Raw genomic sequence first — 22,866 nt, 5'->3', positions numbered from 1 at the left:
CTTTCTCCTGCCTTTTTTCCCGCACGCTTGCACATTGTTTCTATTCAAGTAATCATATAATGCCCTCTGTAGGAGCATTTTCCAAGGCCTGAGTATTGAACCAGCCTTAACATGGGGTTCCTCCCTCATTGTTAGGCCTTAGCTTAATAAACAGAGCAGACACATAACAACCTTGGATAAGACGGCTTTTATTATCCCAAGCTTGGTTTCGTGTACACGAGACATGGACCTGGAGAATGCCAAGATCGATCTGCTGAACATTGATAAAAACACATCAATTATACGATTCCCAAAAATCAATAACCCACTCCAGTTGGACTCGATCGAATCCCTGAAGCTGTCATGTTCAAACTATCGAATAAAATTGTGACCAACCCATGATTTAACCTCACCCTGTCACCTGTTGTTTACCAAGGTTCTGTATCTATTTTAAGTTGTATTTCCCACCCTAATATCGCAGTCAGATCCTGTCCACCCATTGGTTTAGAGGGGCAGGATATCAGAACTGGTTCCTCTTTACTCCATGGATTATTTCAGAGGATATTGGGGGCTACTGATAAAACCTGTTTACTCAGTCCACTATGTAATCTGCTGACCACACATCTCATGTGTCTCAAAAACATGGGCAAGTTAGCTAGCCTAAATCCCATCATGCACTGTGGCCACTGCTTGTAGCTAGAGTTTACATGATTATCACTGCTATGTCCTAAAATACAGGTTTAATGGTTAATAATGACTACTGGGTATACTTTCTATAATTAATCTCAATCTTTAATAAATTAATTAATGAAAAACTACTCTAATTGCATCCTAGCTATTCAGTTTTAAGAGGTCTCATCGCTGGACACCCCCTTCACCCCCTTGAATGGCTCAACTGAACCTGCATTCACCACACTTCCAGGCAGTGCATCCCAGACCCAAACTTCTAATTGTATGAAAAAACTTTTTCTCACATGACATTTGTTTCTTTTCTAAATCTCTTTAAATCGGTACCCTCTTGTTCTTGACCTTTTTACAAACGGGAACAGTTTCTCCCTACCCACTCTGTTTTCATGATTTTGAACAACTCTATCAAATCTCATCGTTGTCTTTTTTCTCCAAGGAGAAGAGTTCCAACCTCTCCAGTCTATCCTCATAACTGATTGGCTCTTATTTTTTGTTACCTCTGTTAATTAAATTGTAAGAATAACCTTTATTAGTGTCACAAGTAGGCTGGCATTAACACTGCAAGGAAGTTACTGTGAAAATCCCCTAGTCACCACACTACGGCACCTGTTCGGATACACTGAGGGAGAATTCAGAATGTCCAAATCATCGAACAAGCATGTCTTTCGGGACTTGTGGGAGGAAACAGGAGCACCCAGGAAATCCCACGCAGACACGGGGCGAACGTGCAGACTCCGCACAGGCAGCGACCCAAGCCGGAATCGAACACGAGTTCCTGGCTGCACGTTCTACCCCTGTCTGCATGGGTTTCCTCCAGGTTCTCTGGGTTCCTCCCACAAGTCCCAAAAGATGTGCTGTTAGGTGAATTGGGCATTCTGAATTCTCCCTCCGTGTACCTGAACGGACGCCAGAAAGTGGCGACTAGGGGCTTTTCACAGTAAATTCATTGCAGTGTTAATGTAAGCCTACGTGTGACACTAATAAAGATTATTATTATTACTACCGTTCCGCCCACAATAATGGAGAGGGCTCATTTTGGAAAAGAATATTTTTCTGTGGTGCCATTCACAATTCATCCATGATTCAATGGATAATTTTGGCCTTTTTTAGGGGGGAATGGAAATTTTTCAAAATCGTTTTTACCTAATGTATAAATAGGATTTGAGTTTGGTTACTTTATTAAGAGTGCTTCTTCTAAGATCTAGAGTAGAAAAATAGCCTCCAACTCCCCAGATAAAAACGTCTGGAGAGCAAATCCTGTTATCCAGGACTCTGCTGCTACAGCACACAATGACGATTAATTGTTAATGTTGATGCTTAACATCTGCTTGATGTGACTGGCGTTTTAACTGGCAAATAACCTACTTTATTTTTCAACCTGTTAATAGCATGATGCCTATAATGCTTGGATATTACCTGACTACCTTTGTTACCCTTTGAAATGGAGTCCTGTTGGATGTGATGGGTGTTGTGCAAGAGTGAAGATGATGAATGGGAAACAAAAGCTTTATAAATTAAAAAAGATTGCATTCTGCTGGCAAAGCAGATCTGATCTTGTTTGAAATTTTAAAAAAGGAACACACTAAGTTTAGCCTCGCTTAGTGGTGACGTATCTTTCAACACCTGATCCTTTTACTGTGCACTTGCTTTTTTCACATGCTGCAAATAGCGGTCTCATTTATTTAGAATGTACCGGCAAGCCTCTGACACTCCAAGTTTACAAAACACAGCTTGGTCACAATAAATAATTGGGATGAACTTCCAGAGTTTAAGGGACGACATTAGATAGAAAATGAATTGCACTATCAGCAAATAAAACTTTCCAAAAATTCATCATTTGTAAATATTGCTGGAATTTGATAACACTTTCCATGTGGAAATTTTTTTAAAGATATTCTTTCAGGGATGGAACATGACTAGCTAGGCTAGCATTCGTGGCCCATCCCTAATTGCCCATGAGAAGGAGGTGGTGAGCTGCATTCTTGAACTGTGGAGTCCATGTGGTGTAGGTGCACCCGCAGTCCTGTTAGGGAGGAAGTTTCCAGGACGTGGTTTATTGGTTTCAATATTATTCTTGTCATGACCCAAATCATCTTCTCCACTTATCATGACAGCTGCAATATATAGTATGAAGAAACGTTTAAGTGTTGTACGTAGAGGAGGGCCCCTCGCATTGTGAACCAGCTCTCTGTGATTTTATTCACTGATAGGATGGTATTGTGCAGCAGGTAAACTAATAGATTGGTTGAAAGGTTTAATGGTGATTAAAAGAGCTAGCATGATGTGTAACCTTTGCTAGCTCAGTTGGCTAGACAGCTGGTTTGTGAAGCAGAGCAAGGCCAGAGCAAGGCCAATTTTAAAAATCATTTTTATTGAAGTTATTTTTTTACATATAAATTTCCCTGGTGTTGGTCCCCCCTTTCCTCCCCCCATTCCGCCCCTTTCACACGTTGTTTCAGGGTCCTTCTCTGGCCCCATCACTGTGGTAGTTATGGGTAGTTACTTGTTGTTTACAAGCGGGTGGTGCCCTCCCTTCCCTCCCACCCCCATTTTGTTTTTGGGCCTTCCCTCGGGGGTTCCTTTTTCTGTGTTCATGTTCTAGGCTCTCTGGCCTCTGGGTCGGTTGTTTTCTGGCCTCCCCTTCCTTTTCCAGGTAGCTTCCCCCCCCCCCCCCCCCCCCCACCTCCCCCACTCCTCTTTCCCCCCTCTCTCCATTTCCTGTCTGGTCCCATGCATCTTCACCCAATTCTCTTGGCTGTTTGCTTCAAACAGGTCCTGGAACAGGTCAGTGAATGGCCTCCACACTTAGTGGAAGCCCTGCTCTGACCCTCGGATGGTGAACTTGATTTCCTCCAGGTGGAGAAATTCCGATAGGCCTGCCAACTAGCCTGCAGCTGTGTGTGGTGCTGCTGATCGCCAACCAAGCAGGATTCTTCAACGGGCGATTCGAGAAGCAAAGGCTAGGACTTCAGCATTCTTCCCCATGAATAGCTCTGGCTGGTCCGATACCCCGAAGACTGACACTTTTGGGCATGGCTGCACCCTCACCCCCACAACCTTGGATATTGCCCTGAAGAAGGGGCTGAGGTTATTCATGAAGGCCCCGCCTTCTCAACCTTGCTCCTCGCCTGAGGTGGGTGATCCTCAGGTTAAATCACCACTAGTCAGCTCTCCCCCTCAAAGGGAAAACAGCCTATCGTCATCTGGGACTATAGTGACTTTACATTTACATTTACTAAAGTTGCCTTGAATTCTTCACAGCACACGTATTTGTTGTGGCATTCTCTTGTCCGACAAATGCATTTGTTGCTATGGCAGTAGGTCGCCCATCACTCATTAGGCTTGTTAATCTGCTCTCCTGAAGCCAGGGTTCTCGGCATGGTCTCCAGGATGTTCTTCTGAGCATTACTAATGTGGCAGTACTGGCATAGCTCATAGATCATGAGCCCGTGTGTTGATATGTTGCCTGGCTGAGACTGTTCAACAGTACTGGCCAAATAACTCATTGATTGCTCCACCTCAGTTGAACAGCAAGGCGGTCATCAAAGCTTTAAAAGCAAAGAAATTGATTCCTGTCAAAGACCTTTCACAGGTTTGTCCAACATTTTGCGGCATATGGCAACCAAATATTTTGATCCTCTGTTCTTTGTGGCCATAGTACTCTACAGCAACCTTTTCACATTCATCCTGTCATTATGAAAATGGTAATGCAATGAAGAGCCATTGCAGCTGTTAGAGGAGTTCCAGCTTTGATGATTTCAGAATGAAAGCAAAAGTACATTCTACTGATTTGCCTCCCAGTGCTCAATATTATAAAGGTCTGTGTGGCACTCAGCAACCTCTTGTTTCATTTTATGCTCGATATGTGTTGTTTTGAGAAAGCTTAAGGATAAATATTTTAGAGACTGCTGCATAGAGGAGGATGGAAGTAGAGTTGTGGAAATTTCCTTCATGTGATGGAATGACGTCTACCTTGCTTATTAAGGATTTCCCTCATTATTTCAGAGCATTTCAATGTGTTCTTTTTGCCAAAGTAAAAAACCAAAATCACAAAATTCTCAGTCATCCTTCGTAGCTTCAATTCTTGGGCCCTGCCATTTGGCTCTCACCTGTGTGTGCTCTCAGTGATCTTATCCTTCGTGTGATTATGTGCTCAGAACAGCACAACAGATGGGTCCTGACCAGTGAATATAGCAATAATTCATCCTTCTGTGATTTGTGCTAAATCCTTCTGCTAACATAACCTGGCACCTACTGACATTTTTACTGCAGTGAAGCACAAGCCCAATAGTTTTAATGGTCTACTTAGTATAAATTCCTTTTCTTCCTGACAGCACATGCTAGCACTGTTTAACTTATTACACCCATCTACTGGGTTCCTTCTCTCCACATTCATTACATTTGCACATGCTGCATTGATAGTCCTACCTTTGTTATCTTAAGTGGGTTGGTGCAGACTCGATGGGCCGAGTGGTCTCCTTCTGCACTGTATGATCTATGTATCTATGTATGTATCTGTTCATGAATTGTGGGCATGACTGGCAAGGCCAGCATTTAGTGCCCATCACTAATTGCCCTTGAGAAGGCGGTGGGGGGGGGGGGGGGGGGGCGAAATTGCAGTAGGTAGTGTTCCCATGCATCTGCTGTCCGTGTCCTTGCAGGTGACAGGTTTGGAGGGTGCTTTGAATGAGGCTTGGTGAGTTGCTGCAGTCCATCTTGAAACTTATGCCACTGCTGACACAGTGCTTTCGTGTTGGAGGGAGTTAATGTGGAAAGTGGTGGCTGAGATGCCAATCTATCAGGACGCTTTGTCCTTTAACATAGAATTTGCAGTGCAGAAGGAGGCCATTTGGCCCATCGAGTCTGCACCGGCTCTTGGAAAGAGCACCCTACCCAAGCCCACACCGCCACCCTATCCCCATAACTCAGTAACCCCACCCAACACTAAGGGCAATTTGGACCCTAAGGGCAATTTAGCATGGCCAATCCACCTAACCTGCACATCTTTGGACTGTGGGAGGAAACCGGAGCACCCGGAGGAAACCCACGCAGACACTGGGAGAACGTGCAGACTCTGCACAGACAGTGACCCAAGCCAGGAATCAAGCCTGGGACCCTGGAGCTGTGAAGCATTTGTACTAACCACTATGCTTCCGTGCTGTCCTGGATGGTGTCTAGCTTCTTGTGTGTGGTTGTGGAGAATATTCCATCACATCCCTGACTGCTGTCTTGTAACTGGTTTTCTATAGATGCCTGATATCACTCAATGGCCTGCTTGACCATTTCAGAACCTTATTAAGTGTCAACCACATTGCTGTTGGTTTGGGGTCACATATAGGCCAGATGTGGGAAGGGTGACAGATTTCCTTCCCTGAAGGGTATACGTGAACCAAATATATTTTTACCACAATCCAATGTTTTTCTGATCATCTTTGCTGAGAGGAGCTTTTTATTCCAGAATGTTATTGACCTAATCATTACAAATGCTCTCAAATCTCAAGCCTGAAATGTTCCCCATCCATAGCAACCTTGAATTTCCCATCTAATTGACATAATTCAATTTCTCTGCAGTAATTCCAGACCTCAGGTATTGATGTGAAACAAATTTGTGCAAGCTTTTCTTAAAAAGTCAAGTGTATAACCTCAGCTACCTTTTTATGACCAGCATGTTGGCAAGGGGGGCAGTTTTCATGACCTCAGACCGGTGGCAGTTGGTTGGTCGCTGAACTGACCACCTCATTCCCAGTGCTCTGCAGTCATTCTTGTTGAGACCTTCACTTGTACGACCCTAGGCTCCATCTGTTTCAGCTACTTGAAATATGCAAATTTGTATCCTATGGTGTACATAGGACCCTCAACACAATTTCAAGGCGTCACAATGGGTATTGGACGTGCCAAACATGCCAAGCCCATGGTACTTGGCATTGAGTGGCCACCAGTGCTCCTCAAAGGGAAAGCGGCAGGCTGTTCCAAAACCAACTATATTTTTGTTTCCCCGTTGCTACTTGTGAGATTGGAAGGAGTTGAAGCGGGGTAACTGTTTAGCACACATATAATAACTTTAGAATAGACAAATGTAGTTATACTGGCTTTACAATAGACACATGTAGTTATGAGAGCTCTTTCTAAGCATGATGGGTATTTGCCCAGCACAGTGGGAATCCAACACACAACCGCAAGTCATAAGATTTAATGGCCTTCACAGGATGGGTAATCAAATGTTAGGGTAATAAGAGCAGAGCCTGGGAGACATTAAATCAAAGGTATTCCCAGCCTCCTAGTGAGATAACAGGGAACATCTGCAACACCAAGCACCCCCTTGATTAGGCTAGGCAATTTATGTGTTAGGACAATACTGGTGATTGGGGGGGTGTAACAAACAGTCTGTGCTCTGTGAGAACCAAGGACTATAAAATTGTGACACAGACTTTGGTATCAAAGAGCGATTGTTGGGAAAGCAACCAGGATAATTTTTCCCACATATGCTTGAATAAAACCTTTTCTTACTGGAAGCTCGCAGACTTGAATGACCACCTACACCGCAGAAGAGTGTCAATATTGCTCTTAGTTCAAAAAAACCTTACCCGCTACCTGCCAACCTGATGTATACCAGTGAAAATTGGCCCCAATTTATTGAAAAGTAAGTTAGTGAAATGTGACCTCCCTTTCCTGACTCCAATCTGAGTATCAAATAGCGCTGTTTGCTTTTCTAAATATTTATTTATAGGACATCTCAAAATAATTTTGAAAGCACTTCCGTAATGTCATAGGAAATAAGAGAAAGGGCGTGCCTTTTGAGCCTGCTCCACCATTCAATCAGACCATGGCCAATTTGATTGCGGCTTTAACTCCATTTTCCTGTCTGATGAATCCAACTTTATGAGTCCAATCTATATGAAGATTAAAATCTCACAGTATCTTTCTCTTGAGGCCCCATTATTTCTTGTTTTATACTGTGACCTACTGTATAGTTACCATCAGCCAGCTGCAAACTATTGCCACCAGCGACTTCTTTCCTTTGCTATTTCTTATTTCCTCCCAAGTTGGCTCAACATATTGATTCTTGGAACCAGGTTCTTTCCACACTTCTGTAGATCTCACCCTTTAATAAGACAGCCACCCCACTTCCTTTACCTTTCTTCCAAAATGTCAAATACCCTTGAATATTCACCTTGCAACCACATTTCTGTAATGGCTATCATACCATTTATTTCTATTTGTGCTGCCTACTCATCCATTGTGATATGAATGCTGTTTGCACGAAGATAAAGGCTCTTAAACTCTGTTGTTTTTCCCCTACTGTGCCCTTATTATGCCGTTACATTCTTATGCTTGCACATTCTGTTCCTTCCTCTCACACTCCGGTTACCCACATCGCTAATCTCCTCTCACCTGAACCCTTGCCCCCACCCTCACTATTTAGTTTAATGCCCTCCCTACAGCCTTACTTATACGATTGCCAGGGCAATGGTCCCATGGCGGTTCAGTTAAAGGCACAACTCCATCTCTCCTTGTACTGGTGCCAGCACCCCTTGAATCAAAACCCAATTCTCCCCCATAAGTCTTTGAGCCACATATTCAACTCTCAAAAATTGCTTTGGTGCGGGCAAGTGACTTTTTGATGACATGACATCGTCTTTGCTGTTTATCAATATCTTGCATTAAATCTTTGATCATTAAATCATTGGTCCTTAGTTTCCACATACATTTTGATATCCTAATCAGCTTAACATTCTGTACTTACCAGTTTCTAGCCCCTCTCCTGAATTTAGTGAACTCACTTGCTCATCTCACTTTGAACTCGGTTCAGTCCAAGATCTCCCAGAGTTGAAAGTACAGTGCACTAAATGTCATCCACAACGGATCACTATGAAATTGCCCCAATGAGCCTTTTGCAGTGTGTTGATCATTAAACTGTTATCATGTTTGACATTGTTAATTTTCACAGAGGAATTGAAGCAAAGTGCCTCCCAGAGAAAGAGAGGGTAGGGGTTTTGGAGAAGAAGTTGGGCCGGAAAATTTAGACTTCAGAAATTATGCATGAAAGAACTAATGGCAAAACTTAAAAACTGGGACAGGGCATAGAAAATAAATGTAACTGCAAATTACGGCACTAAATTTCAAGAACTTATGCACGAGGGAAGGAAGCAACTAGCTGGGCTTCCTTTTGTTAAAATCATAATGAAACCTCCAAAGTGTACCACTGAGGATTTCATTTGCAGACTGAACCAATAAAGGTTAATAGCCCACTTACACCGACTATTCACCCTGACCATTGGGCAAGACATCAGGCCAGCATTGGCTGTGGAAACTAACCCCAGCAAGAGTCAGTGAAGAAGGAAGAAGACTGGTACTCATGATGTACCTGAGAGGTTGGGAACATTAGACATGAAAGAATGGAAATCATAAGCATGAGCAGTAAGAGAAAATGAATGAGCTACACGAATTTGATTTTGTTTATTCTTGTCAACTCAGAATCTCATCTCATGCCTCAGTGAATTCCACTCAGGTAAATTAAATTGTCATGTATGCTGTGAGCACATCCACACATCTACCAGCCATCAATCCAATGGCTCCATCCATCATTCTCAGCATCCTTCAATGATCAAAGACCTTCCTGCTATCAAATATTGTCACAGATTTGAAGGAACCAAGTTTATATTTGCTATTGTAGAACAAATGTCACAATCTTTCTGGTAGCTATGAAGCCAATGTGACCAAAAAACATGCTTCGCTTCAGACTCATCATCAGGACATTCTTTTAATACTCTCACAGGAGACTGATTCACATCTCAATGGCGTTGCTTATTTCTGAGAAAGTGTTCTTTCTTCCAGTGGTCTTGCGTGAATAAGGTAAACTGAGACAGGCCATCAATATGAGGGAGCTGAATTAACATGGCGAGAGATTCAGTAAATTATAGTTCAGCCTAGATTATGAAGCCAGCAGAATTTCAGTGACCAACACCTGAGTATGGTGTTTATTCCATTTAGTAAGACAAAGATAATTTGGAATCTATAAAGTCACAACTAGTCTATGTGGGATCCAGTTCTCTGTTAGGTGGGAGAAATTCTACATTCAGTAGCTAAACATTATGCATTTAGCACAAGTATAAAAGGTATTATTCTTTGATAGCATTTTATATCTTTGTGCATATTGGGGTGTTTGATCTTAGAAAGGATTACTGTGTGAGGTACAGAAAAGTTTGACACTTTCTGTACCATGTACTGATATCGAGGAATCAGGGGCGGAATTCTCCAACCCCCTGCAGGGTCGGGGAATCGCCCGGGGCCGGCGTAAATCCCGACCCACCGTGGCTGGAATTCTCCACCACCCTGGAATCGGCGGGAGCGGGAATCACGCCCCGCCGATCGGCGTGCCCCCCGCGCCGATCGGAGTGCCCCCAGCGGCGATTCTCCAGCCCGAGATGGGCCAAAGTCCTGCCGCTGACAGGCCAATCTGCCGACGTGTTTTAAACCACCTCTGTGCCGGCGGAATTGGCGGCGCGAGCAGGCCCCCGGGGTCCTGGGGGGGGCACGGGGCGATCGGACCCCGGGGGGTTCCCCCACGGTGGCCTGGCCCGCGATCGGGGCCCACCGATCGGCGGACGGGCCAGTGCCGTGGGGGCACTCTTTTTCTTCGCCACTGCCATGGCCTCCACCACGGCGGAGGCGGAAGAGACACCTTCCACCGCGCATGTGCTGGTGGTGACGTCAGCGGCCAGTGACGCCCCGGCGCATGCATGGACTGACGCCGACCGGCGAAGGCCTTTCGGCATGCCCCGACGCCGGCCGGCGGGCGCCAAAGGCCATTGACGGCGGTTTTGGCGCCAGTCGGCGTAGCGGGAGCCACTCCGCTGCAGACCTAGCCCCTATAGGTGCAGAGAATGCCACACCTTTGGGGAGGCCCGCGCCGGAGTGGTTGGCGCCACTCCGCTACACTGGGACCCCCCGCCCTGCCGGGTAGGGGAGAATTTCGCCCCATATCTTATGTACACTGCATGTTAGATGCAGGAAATCCGCAAATGCCCTCTTCAAATTGTCCTGAGCCCAAATCTGTGCCAAATTCCTGACAGCATTGCACTTCAAAACCATACCTACCATACATTACACAAATTGATCTTGCAAAAGCTAACACGACCTCGAAGTAGAAAAACCTTCACCAGGTTTAAGCTAAATTCAAATGCCAAGGAGTGTCCAGTTTGCTTCATTGTATAAATGTTTCATTATTATGATTCAGTTCAGTAAGTAAAAATCTTACTTCATTGTAACTCAACTTTGCTCAGTGCATTTTAACAAAAAGCGATGAGATTATTAATCAATCAATCTATCGATGGTGTTGAATGAGAGAAAGTATTGGCCAGGCACAAGGAGAACTCCTCTGCTTTTCATTAGATAGTCCAAAGGGGATATCTTATAGCTAATTGAAAGGGAAGATGGGGTTCTTCTTTAATGGCTCATCTGAAAGGCAGCACCTCTGACAGTGCAGTACCCTCTTGGTGCTGCACCAAAGTGTTGGTCTAAATTATGTGTGCGACTCTCTGGAGTGGAGCTTGAACATAACACTGTTGGACTCAGAGGCAATAGGACACTCACTTAGCCAAGACTAATGAACAATTGGTTATCGGAATGCAGGTGGTATAATATCTGATTTTCCAAAGCTTCAATTTAGTCAAGCTTAATTTACAATTCTATTTCTGGGTGGAAGATTAGCAGTTTACATCAGCAAGGATCTTTCTGGGTCTCCCTACAAGTTCAGGAAGATTGTTCAGCGATCTGCTTGTTGAAGGTTATAAAGTGAAGCTGGAGGGGAATAAAATCTGGTGTCTGCAGCTGTCTTGTAGTTTTAGTTCCAGATCCAGCTGCGAAATGTGAGGTTCAGCTCTGGGGCACAGGATGTTCTTGCGTGGACAGCTGTAAGAAATCCGAGGGGATTTGGAAACTTAAGATACACCTGCTGAACTCAGCATCTGTTGTCACACAGCCAAGCTGGCAGAAAAGAAAGTCTTGCATTTATATAGCGCCTTTCATGACCATTGGACATGTCAAAGAGCTTTACAGTCAATGAAATTATTTTGAACTGCAGTCACTGTTGTAATGGAGGACAAACAGCAATAGGATAATGACCATGTTTACAATGATGTTGAGTGAGGGATAAATATTGACCAGGACACCTGGAATAACCCCGTGCTCTTCTTCAAAATAGTGCCATGGGATCTTTTACATCTACCAGAGAGAGCAAGCTGAGCCTCAGTTAAACATCTCAGCTAATAAATGGCACCCCCGACACTGCAGCACTCCCCCAGTACTGCACTGGAGTCAGCCTCGATTTGTGTGCTCGAGTCTCTGGGTAGGTCTTGAACCTTAAAAAGCCTTCTGACACAGAGGCAAGCGGACGACCCACTGTGCCATGGCTGACAAAGAATTGGAGTTAAAGAGTGGCACGGTGTTAGGGTCCTGGGTTAGAATAGCCGACACTCTCTGAGGAGTCTTAATTGCAACACAGCTAGAATGCAGGAAAGAGGATGTGTGCAAAGTAGTTTAGCCTAACAAAGTAACTCTAGCCCGTGGAACAAATAGCCATGCAGTGAAAATGTAATTTATATAGCGAGATAGGAAAGTCCACATGAAAGAATGTAAAACAAAAGAGAGGAAGTAATTTATTTTGGCATATGTAAAATACATGTCTGTGGCACCCACAGTGTCTTCACAGTTTATGCACCAGTACCAGTATTGTGTACTGAGCTATTTGAGGCATGCCATAGAATAATTTGATCTTCACATGGAATGCCCATACTTTCTGTTTGTCCTTTCATGTGTGAAAAATAATACAGTTGTAATTTGTGTGTGCCTGTGGTGTTCAGAAATTGTACTCATGAAAGGATGCTGGGAATAGACTCATGACACAGTGTATCATTTTTCAGATCATGTAGACAGGGTGGGGGGGGGGGGGGGGAGTGGTTTGGAAGCATATTCAAACCTTTTCACAGTTAGTCTGTGTTATACCAGAGCAAACACATGTGCGTGGCGAGTTAACTCATTTGGGAAGCTCTGCAAAGGACTAGATTATCATCCAGAATACCACTGGATACAGGCAAAACTCGGGTAACTCAAGAAACTATCATTAAGCTTGGATCCTAAATGATGTAGTTTATAACACAGGGCTAAGATGGAGAGTCTGGATGAGTTTCACAGAATTAAAGACATTTACCAATAGAACTCGAGCTTGAGAATGAACGAGAATGCACTTTCCTCGTTCCTGACAGGAAATTCCATCAAATTCATTCAATATATTCTCGATGAAACTGTGGACTTCAATCCATCTCTAAATAAGTATTCCCTCAAGGTCTATCTATTCTTGTATTGTGCCATGAACTGATTCCTTATACCTTGAGTTGCACTGAGATTGTAATGTGAAAACTGAATAATAGGCAATATGTTTTTTTTTCGCTGTACGAACATTGGTTCGTACAGAGGTGACATTGGTCTTTTTCAAAAAAATATTTTTATTGGTATTTTCTAGTTTTTACAGACTGACAGCTCAAGTGTACCTCATATTTACAAATAAAGTTGTTTCTTATTTACAGAGATTTTTGCAAGTGGTCCCCGCCATTTGCCTCCACCCCTCCCTTCCACCTCCCCCCCACCCCCGAACCCCTCCCGCCTTTCCTCCGTTGGTAGCTTAGTTTCCCTCTTAGTGCTGACTTCTGTCCTGGGCATCGCATACTGCTTCTTTCTGTTGCGGTGTTTGGGGGGGAGGGGCTACATGGCCTTTCCTCTCCTCCCTTTTATCCCCCATGTTTTGTCCTGTGACTCCCTTGGGTTCCCTTCCCTCTCCTTCTCCCTCTGCCTCTTTCCCCTGTGTGTGTCCTCCTTTGACTTTCCTCCATCCCTCTTCCCTCCCCTCTCCTCCCCTTCTCTTCCTAGTCGCTATGGCCTCGAACAGGTCTTGGAACAGGCTGATGAATGGCCCCACGCTTTCTGTAAGCTCTTGTTTGACCCTTGGATGGTGTATTTAATCTTCTCCAGGTGGAGAAATTCCGACAGGTCTGCCAGCCTGTCTGCAGCTATGGAAGGTGCTGCTGATCGCCAGCCGAGCAAGATTCTCCGGCGTGCGATTAAGGAAGCAAAAGCCAGGCTGTCAGCACTCTTCCCCATATGTAGTTCTCGCTGGTCCGATACCCTGAAGACTGGCACTCTCGGGCACGGCTCCACCCTTACCCCCACAACCCTGGACATCCCACCTCGAAGAAGGCTGTTCAGAACCTGACAAGCCTGGGGTAGGCCCAGAACATGTGTCCGGGGTTGGCTGGGCCTCCCTGGCATCATTCATATTTGTCCTCCACCTCCAGGAAGAACTTGCTCATTCAGATTCTGGTTAGGTGAGCTCTGTACACCACATTGAACTACATTAGGCTTAGCCTAGCGCAAGAGGAGGCGGAGTTGGCCCTCAGTGTTTCACTCCAGAATCCCCACCCCACTTCTGTCCTTCCAATGTGTCCTCCCATTTTCGTCTGGCTTTGGCCACTGGTAGTCTAACCCTGTCCAGCAACCGGCCGTATATGTTCTCAAAGCTCCCCCTCTACTTACTGTCCGTGTTTATTAGTTCCTCTAGTAGTGTGTCTGTCAGGGCCCTGGGATATCTTGCCGTCTCCTTGCAGAGAAAGTGTTTGATTTGGAGGTATCTGAGTTCCTGTCCTGTCGGTAGGTGCCAGGTCCTCTGCCAGTTCGCCCAGGTCGTGGGGCTCTCTCCTATATAAAGGCCTCTGACCGCTAGCGCCCCCCCATCCTTTCTCCATTTTTTAAAGGTGGAGTCGAGCATGGCTGGTGGGAATTTGTGGTTGCAGCAGATGGGAGCCACGGGGTACATCTCGATTAAACCAAAATGCTGCCTCATTTTGTTCCATGTCTGCAGTGTGGCTGCCACCACTGGGCAGGATGTGTACTTTGTCGGGGGGGGGGGGGGTGGCTGCCGTGGTGAGGGCCGGTCATTCCCTTGCAGATCTCCTGTCGCCTCACCCATTCCGCGTTGGGTTCTTGTATCCATCCTCTCACCCTCTCGGCCGTAGCTGTCCCATAAGACATGGGAATAAAATTAGGCCACTCAGCCCATCAAGTCTGCTCCGCATTCAATCATGGCTGATATTTTTCTCAACCCCATTCTCCTGCCTTTTCCCCATAACACCTGATCCCCTTATTAATCAAGAACCTATCTATCTCTGTCTTAAAGACACTCAGTGATTTGGCCTCCACAGCCTTTTGTAGAAAGAGTTCCACAGATTTGACACCCTCTGGTTGAAGAAATTCCTCCTCATCTCTGTTTGAAAGGATCGTCCCTTTAGTCTGAGATTGTGCCCTGTGGTTCTAGTGTTCCCTACTGGTGTAAACATCCTCTCCACGTCCACGCTATTCAAGTTTCACAGTATTCTGTAAGTTTCAATAAGATCCCTTAGAACATAGAACATAGAACAGTACAGCACAGAACAGGCCCTTCGGCCCTCAATGTTGTGCCGAGCCATGATCACCCTACTCAAACCCACGTATCCACCCTATACCCGTAACCCAACAACCCCCCCCTTAACCTTACTTTTATTAGGACACTACGGGCAATTTTAGCATGGCCAATCCACCTAACCCGCACATCTTTGGACTGTGGGAGGAAACCGGAGCACCTGGAGGAAACCCACGCACACAGGGGGAGGACGTGCAGACTCCACACAGACAGTGACCCAGCCGGGAATCGAACCTGGGACCCTGGAGCTGTGAAGCATTTATGCTAACCACCATGCTACCCTGCTGCCCCTTCTCGTCCTTCTAAACTCCAACGAGTACAGACCCAGAATCCTCAACCGTTCCTCATACGACACACTGTTCATTCCCGGGATCGTTCTTGTGAACCTCCTCTGGACCCTTTCCAAGGCCAACATATCTTTCCTTAGATTCGGGGCACAAAATTGCTCATAATACTCCAAATGGGGTCTGACCAGAGCCTTACACAGCCTCAGAAGTACAACCCTTGACTTTTGTATTCTAGCCCTCTCGAGATGAATGCCAACATTGCATTTTCCTTCCCAACTGTCGACTGAACCTGCACGTTAACTTTCAGAGAATCTTGAACAAGGACTCCCAAGTCCCTTTGTGCTTCTGCTTTCCTACGCATTTCCTGCTTTAGAAAGTAGCCTATGCCTCCTTTCCACCTTCCAAAATTCACAACCTCACACTATTCCACATTGTATTCCATCTGCCATTTCTTTGTCCACTTCCCTAGTCTTTCCAAGTCCTTCTGCTGCCCCCTGCTTCCTCAATACAACCTGTCCCTCTACAGATCTTTGTATAATCTGCAAACTAAGCAACAATGACTTCAGTTCCTTCTTCCAAATCATTAATGTATATTATGAAATGTGGCCCCAGCACAGACCCCTGAGGCACACCATTAGTCACCGGTTGTCATCCTGAAAAAGACCCCTTTATCCCCACTCTCTGCCTTTTGCCAGTCAGCCAATCCTCTATCCAGGCCAGGATCTTACACTTAACGCCATGGCTCTTAATTTATTCAATAGTCTCCTATACGGCACCTTGTCAAAGGCCTTCTGGAAATCCAAATAAATAATGTCCACTGGTTCTCCGTTGTCTAACTTCTTTGTTACCTCCTCAAAGAACTCTAACAGATTTGTCAGACTTGACCTCCCCTTGACAAAGCCGTACTTAGCCCTATTTTATCATGCAGTTCCAAATACTCCGCGATCTCATCTTTAATAATGGACTCTAAAATCTTGCCAATGACCAAACTCAGGTGAACTGGCCTGGAATTTCCTGTCTTCTGCCTTCCTCCCTTCTTAAATGGTGGTATTACATGAGCTACTTTCCAGTCCTCTGGGACCCTCCCTGCCCCTAGTGATTCCTGAAAGATCGCCTCCACAATCTCCTCAGCTATCTCCTCCAGAATCCTGGAATTTAGTTCATCCAGTCCAGATGACTTATCCACCTTCAGACCTTTCAGGTTCCCCAGAACCTTTTCCTTAGTGATGACCACTGCAGTCATCTCTACCCCCTGGTCTCCTGGAGCTCTGACATCCCACAGGTGACTTCCACCATGAAGGATGATGCAAAGTAACTATTCAGTTCCTCTGCCATTTCTTTGTTTCCTATTATTACTTCTCCAGCCTCATTTTTGAGTGATCCAATTTCTATTTTTGCCTCTCTCTTACCTTTTATATATTGAAAAAAACTCTTTGTATGGTCTTTTATATTACTAGCCAGCTTTCATTCATATTTCATCTTCTCCCCCGCCTTGTTGCTTTTTTTAGTTGTCCTTTGCTCGCTTTTAAAGGCTTCCCAATCCTCTGGCTTTCCAATAATCCTCGCCATTTTGTATGCTTTTTCTTTGCTTTTATGCTGTCCCTGACTTCCCTCGTCAGCCATGGATGCCTTGTTCTCCTCTTAGCATGTTTCCTCCTTCTTGGGATGAATTTCTGTTGTGCCTCCCGAATAACCCTCCAAAACCCCTGCCAGTGCTGTTCCACTATCTTCCCTGCCAGGTTCCTTTCCAACGAACTCTGAAAAAACTCTGGACAGCTCCTCCCTGGCACCTTCTTGGACCACGACAACTGGATCTTTACCCTCCCACTCAAAGTTCCTCTGCAACCCAGATGAGATATCCCAAACCCAAGCACCAGGCAGGCAACACAACCTTTGGGATTCTTGATCCTGGCCACAGAGTACAGTGTTAATGTCCCTAACTATACTATCCCCAATTACGACAACATTTCTTTCTTCTGCCCCCACTTGAATGGCATGGTGCCATGGTCAGTTTGTTCATTCTCCCCGCAGTATCCGTTCCCATCCACACGGGGAGCAAGAACTCCCTAGTTCAGGGGTGGGCAAACTATGGCCCGCAGGCCGCATGCGGCCCGCCAAAGGTCTTTATGCGGCCCACCAAGATCAAGTCATAAAAAAAAGTTTTTTTTTAAAAAATTTTTTTTTAAAATGTTTATATTTTTTTTTATAAGGTTAATGGGGGGGGGGGGCTGTTGGGTTACTGGTATAGGGTGGATACGTTGACTTGAGTAGGGTGATCATTGCTCGGCACAACATCGAGGGCCGAAGGGCCTGTTCGTTGCTGTACTGTTCTATGTTCTATGTTCGATATGAGGCGCCCAGAATCATAACCGGGTGAAGCGCCATTTTTGAAAAGTAGAGAAAAAGAGGGCTAAAGGCAGGATGCCGCCGGGGGAAGCGCTGAGGTATATGCCGCACGCTAATTGGTTACAACCGGGACTATTAATTAATATACTATGCGGCCCTTTAAAATTGTGAATTTCTGAATGTGGCCCTTGCACGGAAAAGTTTGCCCACCCCTGCCCTAGTTGCTGGCAGTTCAAGAGGACTGAACATTGACAGTTTCACCATCATTACTACAACAAAATCAGGGTCAATGCCCCCTTCCCTCCAAACATGTATCGCTTTGGTAGAAATGCCACAAGTTTTTTTAAAGGAATTGAATCAACAGACTATTTCTTCATATGTTTTCTCTCCGTCGACTCCAGCTTTGAAGTGTATGCACGGGCTTTGAGATGGAGGGTGACAACAGTGACAACAAGCACTTGCCTTTTTATAGTGCCTTTTTACTATGGAAGAGCGTTTCCAGGTGCTTCTCAGAGCAAAATATGGACATCAAGCCACAGGAAGAGAGTTAGGAGTGGTGACCAAAAGCTTAGTTAAAGAGGATGAGAGGGGTGGACACATTTCAGTGTCTGCCATGTTCCAGAGGTGGAAGTTGCTGATGAGAAAGAAAATATCTCAAATTTAATGGTTGGATGTACATTTGTTTTACAAAAATCAACACACATACAAAAAGTATTTTGGGTCTTGGAGGAGGGATGCCTCACAGAATATGGAAGTATTTTTGTTATATTTTTTCTGAGCTGTTGGTTCTGCATATTAACTCTTAGGATTTTTTCAACGAGAAAGAATTGAATCTGTCAATTATATATCAATTGTTTTAAATTATATGTAGGTAGAGGTCCTTCATTGGGGGGTTTCACTTTAACATGTAAAAATAGACACTTACTGAAACTGTGGGATGGTTAAGTTAGGAGATGTATGCTTCACTCTGTGAATAAATGCAAGAATGAGCAAAGATTGGCTCCGGTATTCTCCTTCGCCAAGTGGCTTTCCAAAATAGAATATGGTAGTAGAAGATGGTACTAAGGGCCGGGGATTATACAGGAGCAAATCTTTACTCAGTCTTACATTTATTTACAGAGTGAAACAGACAAGCATATGCCTGCAAAGTCAACCACACCACAGTTTCAGTAAGCATCGCTTTTATTGTGCTCAAGTGAAACCCGAATTAATGTTCTCCACCTGCATGCAACTAAATACAATTGATACACAATTAACAGCAGTGAGCAGTTGTTGAAATTAAACTCATGAATGATTAGAATCCAGGACATATTGGAGGTCAAGGCCGTGATCAGGACAGCACTGGATTTGGCTCCGATATGTTCCACAGTTGTGAATGTCCGGCCAATTGTCTTTATCTGTGTTCGTGAGTAAAACAAGGCACTAAAGTGAGGAGCAATCCTCAAAAAAACCACACTGAGCTTGAGAGGAGAAGGGAAATTGGAAAGTGCAAACAGAAATGTTTTGGTATAATAATAATTATTGTGTTTTCAAACCCCATTCATCCTGCTGACTTTTCCCCCTTGATGTAGACAGTTCATCTTGATCATACAGTCATCGCCCCTGGCTCAGAAATGTCCATAGATCCATTTTCCCTGAATTTGTTTTTCCATAAATACATCTTGATCCGGTGAGTTATTCTCATGACTTGAAGAATCATGAGACATATTGTTGCTCATATCTCCATTTTAATAAATTAAATGGTTATTGGATTGTGGGGGGGAAAATTCCTCTTTCACGTTAGCATTATGTGCAGATGTTTTCCCATTTCCCTGTATTCAAAATACAGATGAAATCATTCCCCGCGTGCTCTTTATCCCCAAAGTTTAGGATTAATTAGCTCAACAATGAAATTAACTTGCAAACCTTGAAACATGTTCACTCCAATGACTAACCAAGAAGCAAGCATTTGCTGAAGACTTAGTTAAGGCCTCTGGCTTTGAAATCCCAGATTCTCTTTTACCACGCAATTTGTGTAAAGCACTTTGTGTGAGGAATGTGGATTTCTCATGGGGACAGAGATGTCGTGCTCAATGACTATGAGATTTTGTGAGATGCATCACTTCATGAAGCTCTTTGAAGTAATTAATCAGTGGAACTATTATTGTGTAAGAGCATCAACTAATCAATATGACATTCCCTGCTCTAACATTGATCTTGCTACTTTCCTACAGGTCCAGCAGCCAAAAAGAAATATGTAAGCTACAATGATCTCGTCATTTAAATGCTGCCTCCTGAAGAGAACAGGAGGCCAGGTTCTTCAGGCGCCTGGCCATTCATCTGGCACAGGCCTCCATGCGCCCTACTGCCTATCAATGGAGGAGCCTGTAAGCCAGGCTTTACCTCAGAGATTGAACACGGAAGACCCAAGTGTTTGATATGCTCCTTGAGAAACAATTTGCTGAAACACCAATTGGATTCATCAGACTTGCAAGCCACTGGCACTGTCGTATTGTCATGTGCGTGACCCGGCGCATCAGTCAGAGCTGAAACCAATGCATCTTTCCCTGTGGGCAAACTGCAATGAATAACTGAGATCTCGCAGGGCTTCTTAAGTCTTTGAGTGTACTTCCAGACTGCAGTTTTTGACAAAGAGAAAATAAAATCCCATCTATATATTTTGTGAAGTTTTGCGTGGTGCATCTTTGTTGCTTCTGTTTCACTGTTGCTTCCTGAATGCAGTTACACTTATTAATTGGTCTTGGAATTCCCTGTTTAGTCAACAGTTCACGTCTTGTTATGCCCCCTATGGAGCTGTGTGATAAAGGACTATGAAAGCATGTTAATTTTCTACAATTTGTTTGTAACAAGTATTGACATTAATCTTGATGCTTATGTGCCAATATCGTGGAATATTCTTTCAGCCAAACATGATTTTTATTTTGTTATGGTCATTCATTAATTGGGATAAATGATGTGTTGTTGTCAAAGAATGTATCAGCACAAGAAATAAAACCATTTGGATTAATTTTTTATTCATGCAAAAAGTGTTTCTGGCATTATTCTATATTTGTGAATCCAGCACATGGAAAGGACGTGTCCACCCCATTAACTTCTTCAGTAGTTCTGCTCTGTAGAGCACATTAAGCAAGAGATTGGTGTTATCACATTTGACACTGTGTGAAGAAGCATGGACTAAAAAATATAACTCTGTGCATATAAGCAGGGAAGTGAGCACATTATTGAACTAAAACAGCAGAAGCAATCAGTACTTGAGAGAAAGACAAGCCCGCAATCATGATTGAAGGGCCATTGTTCATTTAGTTTGAACTTTCTGATAGACACAGCTGTCATTGAGATGGTGCCTTGGCAGAATCTGACTACCAGCATTATAATATGTGCACTGGTGTCTACATCTAGAGTATGTATCGTACAAAAAAAAATAGACTAGAGTGAGAACATGGATTAAAGTAGTAATAGTTCTCTTGTATAATATCAGAGTATTTTCTACCTGGTTTCCATGGGAATGTTTTCCTTGAACATCACACAAAGCCTCTCATCTTGAGTAACCAGTTGAAGGCAAAATATGCATGACAAGGCGACCTAAATAACTTTTTTTTAAATTCCTTACATTTGTGGAGTCATCTTTCATTGTGTAGATTTTTCTGGCATGGAAGAAACTTATGGAAATGTTTATCAGAAGCACATTTGAATACCACAGTGTCATAAAACTTCTGTTCCTTGCACAGAATTTGCTTTGAAAGAAAATTACATATCAGGAAATCAATCAGTCCATTGCGATTGTGCCATCTTCTTGTATTAGTTGACTGCTTAGTCCCATTCCTCTGTCCTTTTCCCAAACTCTATTAACTACTTTTTTTTCTTTTTTAAAACATTTATCCATTTTCTCTTAAAATGCTATTTGTGATTCCATTTCCACCACTAATGCTGTTGAGGCAATCCGACCTGATTTTCAGTATGAATCATGGCCCATGTTGTGGGGGTGGGAAGTGTTCTTAAAGGTTACTGCCTCAAACCTTCCTCAAAAAAATCTACCTGAGTTGTATTTCCAACTAGGCCACTCCAGATGTCTGCTACATTTAAAACTAAGTAATCAAAGGTTAGCTAACTCCTTTATCACATTCCGCTCTATTTTGCCTCCCGCCAAATGGTCCATAAATGGTTTTAAAAGCTTCTGCAAATAACATGCAGTGGAGGCCATTAGGTATGTTGCTATAGGTTGTTATATCTTTGTCAGCCCCTCGTACCTTACCATTATCTGAGGCTTCAGTCAAGGATTGTTGCTGCTATTTTAACTCAGCTCTGCTAAAAGTACTGCTTTATACCTTTGATATGAATTTCTTAATGGGAGCCGCTTTTCTTCTGATGTAATGAAGAGGAGAAGGAAGAAGACAGGGCAATGTCCAGCGTAAAGACTCCAATCATCAGACATCCTCAAGGTAACCCCTCCTCTACATGTGGACACTCACTCACCTAGGTCAACTGACCCTCTAGCATAAGGAGGATGTGCAGTATGAGAGAAGGCAGAACAGAACACTGGCGGGTGACAGCAGAACTAGGGGACATAGCCTCAAAATAAGGGAAAGTAGATTTAGGACTGAGTTTAGGAGGAACTTCTTCACCCAAAGAGTTGTGAATCTATGGAATTCCTTGCCCAGTGAAGCAGTTGAGGCTCCTTCATTACATGTTTTTAAGGTAAAGATAGATAGTTTTTTGAAGAATAAAGGGATTAAGGGTTATGGTGTTCGGGCCGGAAAGTGGAGCTGAGTCCACAAAAGATCAGCCATGATCTAATTGAATGGCGGAGCAGGCTCGAGGGGCCAGATGGCCTACTCCTGCTCCTAGTTCTTATGTTCTTATGTTCTAGAAGAGCCAACACAGGGGATAGTCCAAAAATGGCAACAACAGCAAAAAGATATACTCGCAAGCTGAAGCATGGTTTCAACTTCCAGGTAAGGAGCAAGTAAGGTGTCTGCCTGGTTTTGGATGTCCATTACCAGTGACCCAGGGCTGCAACTCCCACTTATCGAAAGAGCACTATAGTTTTTGAGTGGGTTG

The 22,866-nt window shown here is 44.1% G+C and overlaps 1 protein-coding gene across 2 annotated transcripts in view; it reads left to right on the top strand.

The window, feature by feature from the left end:
• The window catches only part of LOC119973148 (metabotropic glutamate receptor 7-like), a 967,737-nt gene extending 946,903 nt beyond the window's left edge, over positions 1–20,834 (top strand). Inside the window, exon 11 of one of the 2 annotated variants that reach the window (XM_038810761.1) lies at positions 20,022–20,834. In XM_038810761.1, coding sequence (XP_038666689.1) covers positions 20,022–20,071 — 50 coding nt within the window. In that variant the 3' untranslated portion in view covers positions 20,072–20,834. The remainder of the gene's footprint in view (positions 1–20,021) is intronic. The other variant, XM_038810760.1, reaches the window with a different exon arrangement.
• Positions 20,835–22,866: the final 2,032 nt, after the last annotated feature.

The sequence above is a fragment of the Scyliorhinus canicula genome, chromosome 11 (genome assembly GCF_902713615.1).
Source record: "Scyliorhinus canicula chromosome 11, sScyCan1.1, whole genome shotgun sequence".
In the NCBI taxonomy this organism is placed as follows: domain Eukaryota; kingdom Metazoa; phylum Chordata; class Chondrichthyes; order Carcharhiniformes; family Scyliorhinidae; genus Scyliorhinus; species Scyliorhinus canicula.
Note: the sequence above shows the minus strand (reverse complement) of the source record. Positions and strands in the feature narration are given on the sequence as shown.